The sequence below is a fragment of the Manis javanica genome, chromosome 2, assembly GCF_040802235.1.
Source record: "Manis javanica isolate MJ-LG chromosome 2, MJ_LKY, whole genome shotgun sequence".
In the NCBI taxonomy this organism is placed as follows: domain Eukaryota; kingdom Metazoa; phylum Chordata; class Mammalia; order Pholidota; family Manidae; genus Manis; species Manis javanica.
Genome location: NC_133157.1, coordinates 73,838,756 through 73,859,971, shown reverse-complemented (window position 1 = coordinate 73,859,971; position 21,216 = coordinate 73,838,756). Strand labels below are relative to the sequence as shown.

General features: G+C 33.8%; 1 protein-coding gene across 3 annotated transcripts in view; it reads right to left on the bottom strand.

Moving 5' to 3' along the window:
* VPS13A (vacuolar protein sorting 13 homolog A) overlaps positions 1-21,216 on the bottom strand; it is a 233,046-nt gene that overhangs the window by 173,049 nt on the left and 38,781 nt on the right. For all 3 annotated transcript variants that reach the window (XM_017674002.3, XM_017674001.3, XM_017674000.3), the window contains exons 12-19: positions 21,081-21,187; positions 19,436-19,607; positions 17,783-17,845; positions 17,167-17,296; positions 16,296-16,390; positions 15,808-15,950; positions 4,305-4,494; positions 4,108-4,222 (exon numbers count right to left, since the gene is read on the bottom strand). In XM_017674002.3, coding sequence (XP_017529491.2) covers positions 4,108-4,222; positions 4,305-4,494; positions 15,808-15,950; positions 16,296-16,390; positions 17,167-17,296; positions 17,783-17,845; positions 19,436-19,607; positions 21,081-21,187 — 1,015 coding nt within the window. The remainder of the gene's footprint in view (positions 1-4,107; positions 4,223-4,304; positions 4,495-15,807; positions 15,951-16,295; positions 16,391-17,166; positions 17,297-17,782; positions 17,846-19,435; positions 19,608-21,080; positions 21,188-21,216) is intronic.

Sequence of the window (21,216 nt, the reverse complement as noted above, 5' to 3'; positions counted from 1 at the left end):
AGAGAAAGAAAGAAACGGAAAGGAGCTATAAAAACAACCAGAAAACAATTGATAAAATGGCAATAAGTATACATCTGTTGATAATCACCCTAAATGTAAATTGACTGAATGCACCAATCAAGACAGACTGGCAGAATAAAGAAACAAGACACATCTATATGCTGCCTAAAAGAGACTCATTTCAGACCCAAAGACATACAAAGACTGAAAGTGAAGGGATAGAAAAAGATTTTTCATGCAAACAATAGGGAGAAAAAGCAGAAGTAGTAGTACTTTTATCAGACAAAATAGATTTCAAAACAAAGAAAGTAACAAGAGACAAAGAAGGATACTACATAATGATAAACGTGTCAGCCCAAGAAAAAGTGAAAAGACCTGTACTCTACAAACTCTAAGACACTAATGAAATGAAAGAAGACACCAATAAATGGAAACCTATCCCATGCTCATGGATAGGAAGAATCAATATTGTCAAAATGGCCATCCTACCCAGAGCCATTTACAGATTGAATGCAAGTCCTATCAAAATACCAACAGCATTCTTCAATGAATTAGAATAAATAGTTCTAAAATTCATATGGAACCACAGAAGATCCCGTTTAGCCAAAGCAACCCTGAGAAAGTACAAACCGGTGGGATTATGCATCCTGACTTCAAGACTTACTTCAAAAGCCTCAGTAATCGAAACAGTATGGTACTGGCACAGGAAGAGATCCAAAGATCAATGGAACAGAATAAACCCAGGCATATAGGGTCAATTAATACATGATAAAGGAGCCATGAATATGCAGTGGGGAAAAGACAGCCTCTTCAATAACTGATGGCAAAACTGGACAGCTACATGGAAGAGAATGAAACTGGATTATTGTCTAACTCCATACACAAAAATAGAGTCAAAATGGATCAAAGTCTTGAATGTAAAGTCATGAAACCATAAAACTCTTAGCAGAAAACATATGCAAAAATCTCTTGCATCATAAGTATTAGCATTTTTTTCCTGGATACCTCTCCTCGGGCAAGGGAGACACAGTGAAAAATGAACAAATGGGCCTACATCAAACTAAAAAGCTTCTGTACAGCAAATAACATCATCAGCAAAATAAAAAGGCATCCTACAGTATGGGAGAATACATTCGTAAATGACTCACATGATAACGGGTTAACGTCCAAAATATATAAATAACAAATATGCCTTAACACCCAAAAAGCAAATAACTGGATTAAAAAATAGGTGGAGGATCTGAACAGACACATCTCCAAAGAAGAAATTGAGATGGCCAACAGGCACATGAAAAGATACTCCACATTGCTAATCATCAGGGAAATGGAAATCAAAACCACAAGGAGCTTTTACCTCACACGAGTTAGAATGGCCACTATCCATAAGAAATGATAAATGTTGGTGAGGATGTGGAGGAACGGGAACTCTCCTACACTGTGGTGGGAATGTAAATTGCTATAACTGCTGTAGAAAGCAGTATGTAGGTTCCTTAAAAAAACTAAAAATAGAAATACCATTCAACTCAGTAATTCCACTTCTAGGAATTTACCCAAAGAAAACAGAATCCCTGATTCAAAAAAATATAGGAACCTCTACGTTTATCACCACACTATGTTTGTAATAGCTAAGTTATGGAAGCAACCTCAGTGTCCATCAATAGATGAATGGATAAAGATGTGGTACATATTATACAATGGAATATTACTCAGCCATAAAAAGAAAAAGAAAAGAAATCTTGCCATTTGCAACAAAAAGGATGGGTCTAGAGGGTGTTGTAAAAAAAAGCCAGGCAGAGAAAGACAAATACCATAGGATTTCCATTTATTTTAGAATATAAAAATAAAGCAAAACGTAATGAACAAAACAGCAGTAGACTCACAGACACTGAGAAGGGACTAGTAGTTACCAAGGGGGAGAGGTCGGGGTGGCTGGGTGAGAGAGGGTGAAGGGGATAAAGAGGCACAATAATTTGTAATCACAATATAAGTTAGTCATAGGGACAGTAGTACAGCATAAAGAATATAGTCAATGTCTCCGTAACATCTTTCTATGTTGATAGATACTGACTGCACTAGTGGGGGTGAAGATTTAATAATATGGGTAACTGTTGAACCACTGTGTTGTACATTTGAAACCAATATAAGATTGTATATCAATGATACTTCAATAAAAAATAAAAATACAATAAATAAATTTGACAGTTAAAAAAGAAAGAAAAAAAATTAGCCAGCATGTAATACAGAAAAAAAAGAACAGATGGAAAGAAAGCAGGATACAGAAGAATGACTGACAGAATTTGAAAAGTTAAAATATATTTAGCCAGAGTTCTAGAAGAGAAAAAGATATATCAAGAGTTAATGGCAAATTTTCCAGATGCACTTTCTAAAACTCCTTAAACCTACTAATTTTCCAATTGGTCCACAGGTGGATATATCACACTGAAACTAGAATAAAAAGGATAAAAAGTCCTTGAAATTAAAAGAAAAGAACAGATAATCTACAAAGAAGCAGCAAACACATTGGCACCTAAAAAGACAGAAGAACAGTCATTTCAATGTGTTGAGGGAAAAGTAACTGCCAGCCTTGAATTCTATATCCAATAAAGATAGAGTCAAAACTAAGGACAAAACAAAGACCAAAACAAAATGAAAAACAAAAACAAAGTTTGCCAGACTCTCACTCAAGAAAAATTTATACATGAACTTCCAACAGAATGGAAATAATTCCATAAAAGTTGTGAGGTGCAAGTAGGAATGAAAAGCAAAGAAAATAGTTAATATGTAGGTAATTATAAATTAACATAACTATTCAAAAAAAATTATGAAGTTAAACAAAAGACAAGTAGAACAAAAAAATAACTAGCATTCTACTCATGATGATGATAAAGAGTTCAAGTGTTCTAAAATCCTTGTAATGACTGGGAAATGGTAAAAATTATTTTATTAAATTTCTATCTTGAGAAAAATGTTTATTGTAATTACCAGAGTAAAGGAAGAGAGAGAGAATGTTTACATTGGGAGAAGAAAAGTAATACTAAAATTTACCCAAAGGAAAGCAAGAAAGGAAAAAAAGACAGTAAATATAGATTGAAAAACATCACACTATTATATTGATGACATGGCATTTCTAAAAATAAAGATACAGGGTAAAGAATGAAAAAACATATAGCAGGTAAATTCTAACCAAAAGACACCTAGAATATCCACACTAATATCAGAAAAAAAATGAAAAGACCATAAAGAGAAACAAGTATTACTAAAAATACAGTCGACTTCAGATAAAAGATTTAGTTCATAGTAGAAAAAAATTTATTGCTGTATGTGTATAATGTCAGATCTACAAGAAATAGACAAATCTATATTCACAGTTAGGTACTTTTCATTTATTTCTCTAAATAGCTGTTAGAACCTGGTGACATAAGAAGGGAAAAAAATCCAGCAAGGATGTACCAGATCTGAAATGCAAGATAAACAAATGTGACCTAAAGGATAAGTATAGATATGAAAAATATATGCCTTTCAAACATATGTGGAACATTTTTTAAATTATCCCATATTGAGCCAGGGAGCAAGTGTCAAGAAATCACAAAGATTTAAAATCAGAGATCAACTCTATAGTCTTTTATATATTTAAAAAATACATAATCTGTAATGTGAATTGTACCACAAAGAAATCTCTAAGCCCAAATAGTTCTACTGTTAAACTATGTCAAATATTGAAGGAAGAAATAACACCCAATTTTATACAAACTCTCCAAAAGAATAAAAAAGGGTCAAATTTTTATTTTTTGAATCCAATATATTAAAATATGGAACTTATTACAAGAAAGGAAAATGACAGAACAGTTTCTGTCATGATCAGAATTCTAAATAGCTTAACAAAATTTTGCAATTAACTTGAATGTGGTTAATTGGTTTGACCTGAATGTAAGACATGATTAGCATTATATTTGAATTTAAATATAAAACTACCAAATTAGCTTCAATTAAATTGTAGCTTATCTAGAAATTAAATTTAAAGCAAACTTACTAAAATTAGTTTAACATTACTAAAAGTTTAGTACAAGATGTAGTACTTAATACATCAATGGTAATATTGGCATTTACCTGTTGCTGTCTTATCACGAAATTCTTCAAGTTTTGTCAAAGTTACTGAAGTGAGCTGTGCTAGATTTACCTCTTTTGGAGGTCTGAAGAATTCCACTATATTATTCACTGTTTTCTGTTAAAATAAATTTAACATGAGGCACAAACTCAAAGCAATTTGAAGTATATTAAAACTTAGGAATAAAAAAAATGCTTACTGCATCATATATCATTTCTAAAGGTTCAGCTTCTATGATACACCTTTGAGCAACAGTTTCATCTAATGGATTTATCTCAAAAACAATTTGGAAGAGTGATGTAGCATCATCCAGTGAAGACAGGAGGCGGGGTTTTGTTGAATTATCTGGTAAGCCGGTAACATGAAATGAATCTATTTTGGTTTCAAATCTGCATGAAGAAAGATAGGACAAAAATCAGCAATCAAAACAATTTTAAAGTATTTTTAAAAAATGAAAATAAAAAAAATTAATGAAAGCAATTTCACCTTGCATTTCCTGTTGCTCCATTATACTTAAAGAAAATATACAACTATTCAATCTGAATTGACATACATTAATTCGCAAAGAACCTTATTCACACACTGATTTCTATATTAAAAAGCTGTATGGTTAGGGGATCCTGTTTCCTAGTGAAAGGAGTTTGGAAGTTACCATTCTGTATTAACATGAAAAAGCTGAACAAACTGAAAAACCAACAACTCTTCTTGAATATGTAAGAAAGGGAAGACACAGGGCAAATTGCTGCCCACATATTGGACAGACACAGGTGACCAGAGCAAATCACAGCTTAACATAGCAAAGATTCATAAAAGGAAACTACCATGGATACTAGTGCTGAAGTTGGAAAACTTGAACTATGATGAACTGCTGGAGACTCAGTGGACAACTCTGAGTTAAAGACTCTAGAGAGACGTAGTTATAGGGGAGCCCCCTGAATTTTATACCTCTGGAACTGGACCAGTTTCCAATTCTAGCAAATAGTGGAGAAAAATTTTCTCATTTTTCAGGCATGGAGAGGGGAAAAGGGATCCTTTAAAAATATTCCAGAGGTCTGCCTTATGGAGAAACTAGTCAATTATAGCCTAAACTGATGGAGTATTATCAGAGCCAAAATGATCTAGATAAGGGAATCACCTAACTTTAGTATGTCTACTATTTCATATGGAACAAGAGAAATAGCCAACTCCAGCCCAGTCTAGTCATCCTGTCCCACCTAAGAGGGGGAAGAAAAAAACTGAGAAATTCTTAAGTTCATGGTCCAGAAGCACAGGCTCATTAAAAGACAGAGAGATAATCACAGGATACAGAACTATTCCTCTTTTCCCCACATCTTACAACCATATTACTGAAGACCTATTTACAGCAGTTCCTTTTATTCTGTACATCATGTTTGGCAATCAAGAAAAAAATAACAAGAGATATCAAAAGGCAAAAAACACAATTTGAAGGGACAGAGCAAGCATCAAAATCAGACATGGCAGGGATGCTAGAATTCTATAGCCAGAAATTTAAAACAGTTAATATGCTAAAGGATCTACCATTAGGCAGCACACAAGAACAGATGAACAATGTAGGCAGAGGGATAGAAATCCTAGTAAGAATAAAAAATAAATGCTAAAGATCAAAAACACTGTAACAAAAATGACTTTGCAGCATGCTAAGAGACTGGACACAACTGAGGAAAATAATCTCTGAGCTAGAGAATATGACAGTTGAATCATAAAAATACAGAAAGCAGAGAATAGACAAAAAAGAAAAACAGAAGAGAATACCTAAGACAAGTGTGACAACTATGCAAGGTTTACCATATGAATAATCAGAACACCAGGAGAAGAAAGAGAAAGGAAAACAAGAAATATCTGAAAGAACGACTGGTAATTTCCCCAAATTAATAATGTCAGACACTAAACCACATATCCATTAAGTTCAGAGAACACCAGGCAGAATAAATTCCAAAAAAATTACACCTCAGTGTATCTTCAATCTATGGAGAGAGTCATCTACAAAGGAAAAATCCTGAGACACCAGAGGAGAAAATGCATTACCTATATAGGAGCTAGGACAAGAGTTATATTTGCCTTCTCAGAAACTATACAAGCAAGAATAAAGTGTAGTGAAAATTTTAAAGCATAAGAGAAAAAAACAACCAACATAAAATTCCATACCTGTGGAATTTTTCTTCAAAAGTGAATGAGAAATAAAGACTTGCTCGGACAAACAAAAATTGAGGGAGATTGTTGCACCTGACCTGCCTTTTGAGAAATATTAAAAAAACTTACTTAGAGAATACATAAGTTAGAAATTCAGATTTTATATAAAGAAAGGAAGCTCTGAAGAAGGAAAAGTCAAAGTAAAATGAAAATTTTCATTCTGCTTTTTTTTAATTAAGCTGATATGTTCAAAATAATAGTAACAATGTATTGGACTGTGTGCTTAAAATTTGTGTGTGTGTATATATATATATATACACACACACACACACACATATGTGCTTATGTATGCCTATATAAGTGAAATGAGTAACAGCAATGACAGAAGGGATTAGAGGAAGAATTAGAATATTTTTGCCATTATAAGATACTTATACTAACTACAAAGTGATATAGTGTCATTTGAAAGTGACCTTGAATCAGTTAGTTGTAAATGTATACTGAAAGCTCTAGGTAATCACTAAAAAAAAGAGTAAGGGAAAAAAAGCTATATCATATGCTAAGAAAGAAGAGAAAATGAACTCATATAAAATGTTCAATTACCACAAAAGGCAAAAAAGACATGGAAGGCAAAACAAAGCGCAACAAATAGAAAACAGCAATATTAATGTTAAGACAATGAGAAGACAAGCCACAGGAAAATATCTGCAAAAGACACATCTGTAAAGGACTATTATCCAAAATACACAAGGAATTCTTAAAACTCAACAACACAATTAAAAAATGGGCTAAAAGACCTTAACAGACACCTCACCAAAGACGACATACAGATGTAAAATAAGCATACAAAAAGATACTCTACATCATACATCACCAGGGAAATGCTAATTAAAACAGTGAAGATAACAATATATACCTATTATGGCCCAAGTCAGGAATACTGACACCACCAAATAATAGCACAGATGTGAAACAACAGGAATTGTTTTACATCACTGATGGGAATGTAAAGTGGTATGGTCAGTTTGGAAGACACTTTGGTGGTTTCTTATAAAACTGAACCATAGTCTTACCATATGATTCAGCAATCATACTCCTTGGTATTTACCCAAAGAAACTGAAAAATGTATGTTCACAAAAACTTGTACATGAAGGTTTGTACACAACAACTAAAACTTCAAGTAACCAAGATGTCCTTCAGGAGGTGAATGGATAAACAAGCTGTGTTATATCCAGACAACAGAATGTTATTTAGTACTAAAACCAGATGAGTTCAAAAGCCATGAAAAAACAGAAAGAAGTTTAAAAGTGAGTACTCCTAAGTGAAAGAAGCCAATCTGAGAAGGATACATATTATATGGCTCCAACTATATGATATTCTAGAAAACAGAAAACTATGGATACAGTAAAAAGTTCAGGGTGGGGCAGAGGAGAATGAATAGGGAAATCAGAGCATCTTTAGAACAGGGAAAATAGTCTGTATGATACCACATAACAAACATAGCATTACATATATATCCAAACCCACAGAATATACAAAAGCAAGCGTGAATTGCAATGTAAACTACGGACTCTGATTATGATGTGTCAATGTGGGTTCCATTCTTTTTAAAAATTGTACTGCTTCTGATGAATGATGTTGATAATAGAGGAGGCTATGCATGTGTGGGGGTAGGAAGTATATGGGCAATGTCTGTACCTCCCTCTCAATTTTGTTGTAAACCTAAAATTGCTCTAAAAATAAATAAATAAAGCCTTAAAAAAAAGTTAATGGAGGAATGTTATCACTGAAAATGGCAGAGTAAGTTCTCAACAAACAAGTGCTGTGACAACTGAAAAATGTCATGCAAAAGAAGGAAGCTGGATTAAATAAGATGGCAGCATGAGAAGTAAGGCAGAAACCTCCTCCAAAAACTACACATAACATAAAATACAACAAGTACAACTAATCCTGAAAGAGCGACCAGAAAGATGACTGCAACAGACAGCCTACATCTGGGGAAAAGGGTAAAGTAGCAAAGCCGCAATCCAGCAAGACCCATGCCCTCTCCCAAACCCAGCTAACCGGCAGAAGAGAAACAGGGTAGGGAGGAAGTAGAAGCCCAGGACTGCTAAACACCCACCCCTCCCTGGAGATATGCACTGGGAGCATGAACCCACATCACATGGTGCTCTGAAGATTAGAGGGGTTGAAAAGCAAAGAGAGGCAGAATACTTGTGGAGATTGGGATTCCAGCTGTTTGTGGAGAACAGGTACCCACAACCAGATGCTCTGGGATAAAAGAAAGGTGGGCAAGTTCAAAGACTTCCCAACAGCAAGAGGGATGCTAAAGGAGCAAGGATTACACAGAGCTTGCTGCTCAGGAGAGAGAACAGGTGGAATTTTCCCAGAACACTCAGCCCAGCAGATAAGGATATTTCAGGAGCTTCATGTGCTCCATCCCCCTGGTTGGCAATGCAACACCAAGGCCACCCACTGCAATATGCAGAATACCGCTCCTTGCTCCTGGCAGGCAATGGTTAATAAAACTGCTGCCCTGGCATCACACCAGGCCAGCAGGAGGGAAGCCCTGACTATGGCAGCTACAGGGGCATAGCACAGAGATCCCTCCCTGCATGCTTAGCCCACTGGCCCTGGAAGTGGAGGCAGGCACTACAGCCAGGAAGTAGGAAAGAGCTCTTTCCTCCTGGCAGGCACTGGTGCTGAACACCTGCAATACCCGTCATCACTCCAGCGGCTGGGCAGCTCCAAACAGTACAGCTTCTGGGCACTACAGAGCGCCACCTACACAAAGTTATTATTTCATAGTAATCATTAGTAATATAAAATGGCAAAAGAATCTGGTAAAACCAAAAGCCCTTAAACACCAGAAAGAAGATTAAGTAAAACTAAAATCATCAATCCTCTTGATAAGGATGTCAAAATAAAAATAATAAACATGTTCAGAGAGCTACAGAAAAATATTTAAGACCTCATGGAGGACTTCAAGAAAGTGACAGAAACTTTGAAAAGTAAAGTATCTGAAATGGAATATGCAATGGAGGGATTTAAAAGCAGATTAGATGAGGTAGAGGAGATGGTAAAGGAAACTGAAATTAGAGAAGAGGAATACAAATAGAGGCAGAGAGAAAAAAGGATCTCTAGGAATGAAAGAAAATTAAGAGAACTCTGTGACCAATCCAAACAATACAATATGTGCATTATAGGGGTACCAGAAGAAAAAGAGATAGAAAAAGGGATAGAAAGTGTCTTTAAGGAAATAATTTCTGAGAACATCCCCAATCTGGGGAAAGAAACACTCTCTCAGGCCATGGAGGTGCACAGATCTCCCAACACAAGGGACCCAAGGAAGACAACACCAAAACAATAATTAAAATGGCAAAGATTAAGGACAAGGACAGAGTATTAAAAGAAGCCACGGAGAGAAAAAAGATTACATACAAAGGAAAACCCATCAGGCTATCATCAGACTTCTCAGCAAAAATACTACAGGCCAGAGGGAGTGGCATGATATATTCAATGCAATGAAGCAGAAGGACCTTGAACCAAGAACACTATACCTGGCAAGATGATCATTTAAATTGGAAGCCAGGATTAAACAATTTCCAGATAAGCAAAAGTTGAGGGAATTTATTTCTGACAAACCATCTGTACAGTATATTTTAAAAAGACTGCTATAGATTGAAGTGCTCCTAAGGTTAAACAGCTGTCACCAGAGAAAATAAAACCACAGTAAAGGAAATATACTAATTAATTACTAAGCAAATGAAAAATTAAATCAAGTACCCACAAAGTCAGTCAAGGGATACACAAAGAGTACAGAATATGATACCTAATATATAAAGAGTGGAGGAGGAATAAAAAGAAGGGGGGAAAAAAGAACCTTCAGGCTGTGTTTGAAATAGAGTAATAAGTGACTATTTAACTTAGCTTGTAAGATGAAGAAACTGCCCTTGAACTTTTGGTAACTATAACTCTAAAGTCTGCAATGGCAATAAGTACATATCTATCAATAATCACCATTAATGTAAATACACTGAACGCATCAATCAAGAGACACAGAGTTACAGAATAAATTTTAAAAAAAAACAAGAACCATCTATATTCTACCTACAAGAGATTCACTTCAAACTCAAAAGACATACACAGGCTAAAAGTGAAGAGATGGCAAAAGATCATGCAAATAATAGGAAGAAAATAGCAGGAATCGCAGTACTTGTATCAGACAAAATAGACTTCAAAACAAAGAAAGTAACGAGACAAAGAAGGACATTGCATAACGATAAAGGGGTCAGTCCAATAAGAGGACATAACCATTATAAAGATCTATGAACCCAACTCAGGAGCACCTACATATGTGAAACAAATATTAACAGAATTAGAGGAGAAAATAGAATGCAATGCATTCATTTTAGGAGACTCCAACACACTAATCACTTCAAAGGACAGATCAACCAGACAGAAAATAAGTAAGGAGACAGAGGCATTGAACAACACATTAGAACAGATGGATCTAACAGACATCTACAAACCCTCCACCCAAAAGCAGCAGGATACACATTCTCCTCAGGTATACAAGGAACATTTTCAAGAATAGATCATATACTAGGCCACAAATAGAGCCTCACTAAATTCAGAAGGATTGAAATTCTGCCAACCAGCTTCTCAGACCACAAAGGTATGAAGTTAGAAATAAATTATGCAAAGAAAACAAAAAGGCCCACAAACACATGGAGGTTTAACAACATGCTCCTAAATAATCAATGAATCAATGACCAAATAAAAGCAGACATCAGTCAATACATGGATGCAGCAAAGGCCATTCTAAGAGGAAAGTAGATACCCATACAGACATATCTCAAGAAAGAAGAAAATCCCAAATGAACAGTCTAAACTAACAATGAAACTAGAAGAAGAAGAACAAATGAGGCCCAAAGTAAGTAGAAGGACGAACACAATAAAGATTAGAGCAGAAATAAACAAACAGAATCAATGAAACCAGGAGCTGGTTCTTCAAGAAAATAAACAAAATAGATAAACCCCTAGCCAGACTTATCAAGAAAAAGAGTGTACATACATAAACAGAATCAGAAGTGAAAAAGGAAAAATCACTACAGACACCACAGAAATACAAAGAATTACTAGAGAATACTATGGAAAATTATAATCTAACAAATTGGATACCCTAGAAGAATTGGACAAGTTTCTAAAAAAATATAACCTTCCAAGACAAACCCAGAAAGAAAGAGAATATCTGACAGACCAATTACCAGCAATGATATTGAATTGGTAATCATAAAACTACCTAAGAACAAATTCCTGGATCAGATGGCTTTACCGCTGAATTTTATCAAACATTTAGTGAAGACATAATACCCATCCTCCTTAAAGTTTTCCAAAAAGTAGAAGAGGAGGGAATACTTCCAAACCCATTGTGAGGGCAGCATCACTCTAATACCAAAACCAGGCATAAACACCACAAAAAAAGAAAATTACAGACCAATATCCCTGATGAACATAGATGCAAAAATACTCAATATTAGCAAACCGAATTCAAAATACATGAAAAAGATCATACATCATGATCAAGTGGGATTTATTCCAGGGATTCAAGGATGTTACAATATTCAAAAACCCATCAACATCCTACACCACATCAACAAAAAAAAGGACAAAAACCAAATGATTATCTCCATAGATGCTGAAAAAGCATATAACAAAATTCAACATCTGTTCATGATGAAAACTCTCAACAAAATGGGTACACAGGGCAAGTACCTCAACATAATAAATGCCATATATGACAAACCCACAGCCAACATCATACTTAACAGCAAAAGGCTGAAAGCATTTCCTCTAAGATTGGGAACAAGACAAGGATGCTCACTCTCCTCACTTTTATTCAGCATAGTACTAGAGGTCCTAGTCACAGCAATTATAAAACACAAAGAAATAAAAGGTATCCAAATTGGTTAGGAAGAAGGTAAACTGTCACTGTTTGCAGATGACGTGATTATTGTACATAAAAAACCCTAAAGAATCCACCCAAAACTACTAGAACTAATCATTGAATTCAGCAAAGTTGCAGGATACAAAATTAATACACAGAAATCTGTGGCATTCCTATATACTAATGGTGACTTAGAAGAAAGAGAAATCAGGAAAAGAATTCCATTTACAATTACATCAAAAAGAATAAAATACCTAGGAATAAACCTTACAAGGAGGTGAAAGACTATACCCTGAAAACTACAAGATACTCATGAAAGAAATTAAAGAAACACCAATAAATGGACCTCTATCCCATGCTCATGGACAGGAAGAATTAATATTGCCAAAATGGCCATCCTGCCTAAAGCAATCTATAGATTCAATGCAATCTCCATCAAAATGCCAACAGCATTATTCAACAAACTAGAACAAATAGTTTTAAAATTCATATGGAACCACAAAAGACCCCGAATAGTCAAAGCAATCCTGAGAAGAAAGAATAAATCTGGAGAGATTATGGTCCCCAACTTCAAGCTCTACTATAAAGCCACAGTAATCAAGACAATTTGGTACAGGCACAAGAACAGACCTGTAGATTAATGGAACAGAATAGAGAACCCTGACATAAACCCAAACATATATGGCCAATTAATATATGATAAAGGAGCCATGGATATATAATGAGAAAATGACAGCCTTTCAATAACTGGTGTTGGCAAACTGGACAGCTCCATGTAAGAGAATGAAACTGGATTATTGTCTAACTTCATATACAAAAGTAAACTAGAAATGGATCAAAGACCTGAATGTAAGTCATGGAAACCATAAAACTCTTAGAAGAAAACATAGGCAAATATCTCTTTAATATGAACATGAGTAACTCTTTCCTAAACATATATCCTCAGGCAAGGACAATACAAGCAAAAAATGAACAAGTAGGACTACATCAAAGTAAAAAGTTTCCATATAGCAAAGGACACCATCAGTAGAACAAAAAGGCATCCTACAGTATGAGAAAAAATATTCATAAACAACATACCTGGTAAGGGGTTAAAATCCAAAATATATAAATAACTCACATGCCTCAACGTCCAAAAAGCAAATAACCAGATTAAAAAATGGTCCGAAGATTTGAACAGACACTTCTCCAAAGAAATTGAGATGGCCAACTGGCACATGAAAAGATGCTCCACATTGCTAATTATCAGGGAAATGCAAAACAATACCTCAATGAGATATCACCTCACACCAGTTAGGATGGCCAACCTCCAAACGACAAGAAACAACAAATGCTGGCAAGGATATGGAGAAAGGGGAACCCTCCTACACTGTTCGTGGGAATGTAAATTAGTTCAAACATTGTGGAAAGCAATATGGAGGTTCCTCAAAAAACTAAATGTAGAAATATTATTTGACCCAGTAATTCCACTCCTAGTAATTTACCTGAAGAAAACAAGATCCCACATTCAAAAAGACCTGTACACCCCTATGTTTATTGCAGCACTATTTACAATAGCCAAGATATGGAAGCAACCTAAGTGTCCATCAGTAGATGAATGGATAAAGAAGAGGTAATGCATATATACAATGGAATATTATTCAGCCATAAGAAGAAAAATCATACCATTTGCAACAACATGGATGAAGCTAGAGGGTATTATGCTCAGTGAAATATGCCAGGTGGAGAAAGACAAGTACCAAATGATTCCACATATTTGTGGAGTAGAACAACAAAGCAAAGCTGAAAGAACAAAACAGCAGCAAACTCACAGACTCCAAGAAGAGATTAGCACTTACCAAAGGGAAGGGTTGGTGAGGGGGGTTGGGGAAGGAGGGTGAAGGGAATTAAGGGGCATTATGACTCACACACATAATGTAGAAAGATCACAGGGAAGGCAGTATAGCACAAGAAGACAAGTAGTGACTCTTATTATCTTATTATGCTGATGGACAGTGACTGCATTGGGGTGGGGTGGGATGGGGACTTGATAATATGGATGAATGTAATAACCTCAAGGTTGCTCATATGAAACCTTCATAAGGTTGTATATCAATGATACGTTAATAAAAAAAGAGAATGAAGCTAGACCCCATCTCACACCATGCACAAGCATTAACTCAAAATGGATCTTAAAACCTAAATTTAAGAGGTCAAAGTATAAAATTCTCATGAGAATATACAGGAATATATTTTTGTGTCTTGAGTTAGACAATGATTTCTTGAGTCTTCAATGTAACAAAATAAAAAATAAATTGGACTTCACCAAATTAAAAACATTTTTGCCTCAAAGGATACCAACAAAAAAATGAAAACATCATGAGTCGAAGGAAATAAATGAAAATACTTTATCTGATAAGAGACGTATGTAAATAATTTGGAAGGAATTCTTATAATGAAAGACAACTCAAATCAAAAATGGGCAAAATAACTTAATAGACATTTCCCCAAAAATATACTATAATGGCCATTAAACACACGAAAAGATGCTCGACATCATTAGCCATCACAGAAATGCTAATCAGTACCACAGTGAGATAGTATTTTATACCAATCAGGATGGCTGTAATAAAAAAGACAAGTGTTGACAAGCATGTAGATAAAACTGGAAACTTCCATACACTGTCTGTGGGAATGTAAAATGGTGCAGCTGCTTTGGAAAACAGTTTGGCAATTCCTCAAAAAGTTAAATACAGAGTTATTATATGGGGCAACAATTCCACTTCTAGGGATATTCCTAAAAATATTTAAAACTTATTGTCCCCACAAAATTTTGTCTGTGAATATTCAGAGCAACATTATTCATACTAGCCAAAAAGTGGAAACAAATGAAATATCCATCATCTGATGAACAGGCACACAAAATGGGACATATCCATAACAACAGAATATTATTAGGCCATAAAAAAGAACAAAGCACTTATTCATGCTATGATGAACCCTGTAAATATTATGCTAAGTAAAAGATGCCAGCAAGTCATATATTGTGTAATTCCTATCACATGAATTGCCCAAGAGACAAATTCTTAGAAATAGAGAGTAAATTAGTTGTTTCCAGACACTGGTAAGAGAGGAGTGACTGCTAATGGGCATAGGTTTTCTTCTTTTGGAGTGTTAAAATATTCTGAAATTAGATAGTGGTAATTGTTATATAACTTTGTAAATTCACCAATGTGAATTTGCTAAGCAATACAGTATGACAAATGAATCATACACTTTAAATTGTATGTTGTGTGAATTATATCTTTAAAAAGCTATTTTTTAAAACATAGGTAAAATACAGTCCCAGTTAAATATCAAATTGTTAATGCCATTTCTTTTCATATGATGTGATCGCTAACATTTTTGCATTATTCTTTAGCGTCCTTTTATGTTTTCTCAGCATGCAGTTTTCTAGTGAACTTGTATTATTTTAGTAACTCCAAAACATATTACTGAAAAAAAATCTAAGTTCCTAAAAATACAGAAGGATAGATTTAACCATAGTACTCTACAAAATACTGTAATTTCCAATCTCACAGTGAAATTTTTTCTTATAGGTAAAATAAAATTAATACTCACTTAATTGCTTGTGCTCCTGGTCTTCGTACAATCAAAGTGCTAAATTCTTCTACTACAATATCTAATAGCTCAGGCTTTTGTTGTTTTTCTCTTAGAACAATAGACATACTTTTCAAGTGAACAAAAAACTTCATGGCTTCGAACTAGTGTATATTCAGGGGAATAAAATGAAGTAAATGTATATTTATATGCATACATACACACACAGACACATATATATCAACACAGTAAATACTCTTATTCATATAGTTTATTCTTTCCAAAAGCCAGAAAATACTTTAAAAACAACTCTTTATGTATTAAATAATCACCACATATCACTAAAAAGTAGGGGATAAAATATACCTATCTTGGAAATTAAAATAAATATAATATTGACAGACCCAGAGAAAGATCACAAAACAAGTCAGTATAACATATTTCTAACAGGATTAAAAATAGGCCTATCTATCATTAAACTCTGAGGTATAAGGCAAAAAACATCTTACTGTTTTTGGCAAGGTTGGATCAACTGCTGTTTCACTATAGCCAATTGCTTCATAGAGTGAAGTTTTTTCTTCGGGTGTCAACATTTCTTCAAGACCTACAAATCATAAATAAGCATTGTGTGTTCATAACTAGTAACAAGACAAAACTAATCCATAATTTATCTTCCTTTAATAAATTAAATACAAATTTAGCTCCCTTCTTATAATGCTTTTAAGAAATTATAACCACTAAAGGATTATTTTTCAAAGATATAAATTGCTAAATACATAAATTTAGCAATATAAATTTCTAAATTTGTATTAAACAAGAGTTCACAAAATGGAAAACTGTGTCAGGCACTAAATAGCAATGCTTTAGGCAACATACTTAGGATATAAAGTAGGTAATATTTATATTTCCCCCATTTTACAGATGATAAAATTCAAGTTCAGAGAGCTTACAGAATTTCATGTGCCATACTGCTAATAAGTGCTGGATCCAGGACATAAATGTAAGCCCCTAAGCCTCCAAAGCTATGATCTTAAGCATTTGGTTAGAAAACAAAAATTTTTCTAAGAAACAATTTCGACAAACATGTACAATGGTGTATATTCTTTTGGAACTTTTATTTATGTATTACTGTGCTATATGCATTTACTAAATCCTCTGGGCATAAAGCTCTTTTATAAACAGATAAAAACTACTTAATTTTTATTTGACATAAATTTATGATGTTCTAATAGTAATTTACTGGTAATAGTAAGGGTAAAGTATATACATATATACACACACACACATACTTGCAATGTCTATTTCAATTAAAGAAAAACTTTCTAGATGAATCTCACACCTGATGACTAACTGCACTACTATAAAATGAAATGGACATACTTCCAGGTTTAACATCTGGTTGCTCTTTAACGTTTGGCTCTGACCAAGTCCATAGCCAGCTAAACCATCCTTTATTATCCTCTGAATCTTTTGCTCCTTCTCTGTAGATCTTGAGTCCAGATTTCTTTACCTAAAATGAATAAATTTTCAAATAAATGACAAATTATCCTTTATTTAGCAATCTAAAGAAATAGACGCATGATATTTCCAAAACTTACCTACTTGAGTGAATAAATGTAAACCATATGCAAACTGACATTAGAGCACAGTAACCGTATCAGCCAAACATAAGAACTTAATTAGGATCATAAGGTAGTTAGCCCCACTGTCTTAAAAACAATGGTAATCACCAAAAAAACCGAAAAGATTTCCACCTTCATATGAACTGTGAGTGTTTGATAACTGCAATTATTTAGAAAGAATATTTTCCCACAGAACCTAATTTAAATTGATGGTGCAAAACATATCAATTTTTCTTATAATGCAAGGAAGCAAATTTGAACCCCTTTTAGGAAACAGTGTATTTACAGCACAGTACTAATAACACCACAATATCTGTAAAATCTATAAGGAATATAGATTTATTTTTAGTAACTGAAAGATTATCTGGAATTACCTCAACTTCTGCCTGTTGTCTTGCTATAGTTATATTAAATACATCCAACTTCTTTTCCAACTCCTAAAAATATAAATGAAAATGTTTATATAAATGACTTTAAAAATAACTTTAGTATATAATCTATCAAATTGCTGCACTAAAGGAAAGACATGACAAGAAGCAGAAAACAGATCATCCAACATAATACTCCTAGTTAAATTCTGAGAAGCAATGCTTGTATATATTATCAGCTTGGAAATTATAGTCATGATGGGAAATTAGTTATGTTAGTTCATAACTTCCTGAACAAAGAAAATATACATGTCATGCACATAAGAGTTACAACTCCAAGATTTACAGGCACATACTAAAAGACACCATATATGCATTGCTTAAAATGGTTTTCATTTTGGTTTTAACTTCAACTAAAGGTGGGCACATTAGTGTCACTTCAAGCCAAAAATACAACTATAAATCCCTGATATCATATACATATTTCATGTGTCATCAAGATACACGTAAAACTTACTTTTAAATTTTGCACTTTTCAAAGTTTTTATGGCTTAGAGAAACATGCTGAGATAAACTAAAACTTTTATATCTTCACATTATTTCTGTGACTGCTTTTCAGAGTTTCATGCTCAAATCACTTTTCCCCCTAAAGAGCAGCAATCATGACCTTCCAGGTATAACAGTAATACTTTATCTAGAAAAAATTAACTCAGAGTTCTACTGTCTGGTAGACTTAGAGGTTTCATGTTAAGATCCACAACTAAATAAGGAAATCTGTAACAACCCCAAAAGGCCTCTAAACCCGAGCATTCCTTATAGTATAGATCTTCAGAAAGTTTCCTACCTAAAAAATAAAAATAAGACTCAATCTTTAAGGAACCCCTAGTGGGAAATTAGCCTTGATTTAAAATAGTTACATTAATTTCAAAAAGGTAACTCCCCTTAAGTCTTCCTAGGCTATACTGCATCCATCTGTAGAATAGTCCCTTCTAGAATATACTGGAATGATAAATAAGACTAATTTTTACAGAACTCTTATGAGAAATAATTAAATGTAAAGTTGCTGGTAAAGACTAGGCATACCACAAGAATTAAGAGAGAAATAACTCTGTATAGGCAGAAAATTCAGGAAAGTTCATACAAGAGATGAGACTTAACTAGAACTTGAGGGATGAGTAAAATTGGGAAAGGTACAGATGAGGAAAGGCAGATGGAATACACGTGCACAGAAGTGGCTTTAAGTATATGCATAACACAGAAAACAGGACATTTATTTGATTAACACACACGTAGATGGTGACAGAAGGGAAATGGATTGGTGACAGTTAATATAAGGCTTTAAAATCGACACAGAAGATTGGAATCAATGTAGCAAACAGTTTTTAGTCTTTGAGGTTAAAAATGTCATAATAATGTGAGGCTTGAAATTATTTGAATGAATCCAAATCTCTATTGAAAATTATCTCAAATGCCAAAAGCTCACAGGAAAATAACACTAGAGCTCATATCACCTGACTAAAGTTAAGAGCAGAAGTACCAAGTGTCCAAGTAAAAGAGACAGAATGGTCAGTCAAAATTAGAATAAGCAGGAAGTGTTAGTCATTAAAGACTGAAGAGTTATACAATACAAAATATTCAACAATTTTTAAAAATGCTAACCTCCAAAGAGATGGTAAGTTCAGGAGATGGCTTCTTATTTGTTAGCTTTTTTTTATACAGTTCTTTATATTGCTTCATTTTTTGCCTATGTTCTCTAATATGCTTCCATGACCACATCCGTAAGCGGGGGCAAACATTTACTTCAAGAATACCATATATAGCATAAGCCCACCTAGTTAAAAAACAGAAACAAAAACTCTATGCTTAACACCCTCAAATCAACAGTATAAAATATAATTGATATTACTTCTACTCTAAAAACATACATAACTGTAACAGAAACTATGGAAATGGAACATTATCTGAGTCCTTGCTTTTTTCCAACCCTGTTTGTATTAATAATAAATTATGAACCTTATTATCTCTTTCCTAAGTGAAAATAAGAAAAATCATTAAATTTTATTACAATAAATATTCAGCTCTAACAGAAATACTACCAAAAGTATTAATTGGCAAAAGGCACTTTAGTCACCTGAATGGTATTTAAAATAGTCAACCAAAATAGTAATTCCAACTTGTAGAAATTAGCCAAGAGATTAAATAACTGGAATAGCAAGACTTCTGAATTTTAAAAAAGGGTTGTACTTTACAGACTCCTATAACATTTAATGGTATAGGTTTGATGTGTCTGCTATGGAAGTTTGAAAATTTACAAAAAAGACACTGGTAAACAGCAGACTCTGATATAGTTTTTTAATAATTCCAAAAATATAGTTAAGAATACTATTTTTATATCTCTACTTTTAAATTCCATTATAAAGAATCCCTTACAACTATTTTATTAACACAATAAGCAAAAGCACCTACATGTTTCTACGCACAAATCAAACTATTGTTTGTATCACCCATTAGAGTATTTTAAAAAATTTTTCTTAAAGCCAAGAAATTCACTTTTATACTGTATTTTTTAAATCTTAAAATTAGATCAAGCATTTCCACTTCTGTGTATTAATCTTAAAAAAATGAGAACATTAACTGAAAAATATATATGCACCCCCACATATAATGCAGCATTACTTATAATAGCCAAGATATGGAAAGAACCTTAAGAGCCCAGAGAAAATGTGGTACACACCCGATACACACACACCTCCCACACACACACACACAGGAATATTATTCAGCCTTATAAAGGAAAGAAATCTTGTCATTTGTGACAACCTGGATTGACCTTAAGAAATGATGCTACATGAAGTCAGAGAGAGAAAGATAAATACTGTGTGATCTCACTTATATTCGGAATCTTAAGAACAAAATCAAAAACCCAAGTTCATAGATGTATAGAACAGACTGGCAGTTGATGGAAGTGGCAGGGGGATGGGGTTAAAGGCATGAAGGGGGTTAAAAGGTACAAACTGGCAGTTATAAAATAAATCAGTCATGGGGATATATTGTACAGCATAGTGACTGTACTTAATAATACTGTATTGCATATCTGAAAACTGCAAACTGAGTACATCTTAAATATTCTCATCAACAAGAAAAAAAATTTTGTAATTATGTATGGTGACACATGTAGTTCTACACTTACTGTGGTAATCATTTCACAATATTTACAAATATCAAATCATTATATTGTATATCCAAAACTAACAATGTTATGTGTCAATTATACATCAATTAAAAAAATTTTAAGGCATTTTACCATTCTCTGGCATGGTAGTGAAGTGGTACATCAGGTTTGAATTTCCTATATGGCAGATTCTGTGTCATCATATCAACTGATTGAAGAAGCTCCATAACACTAAAATACTGAAGGATGAAAAAATTAAATGTCTCAG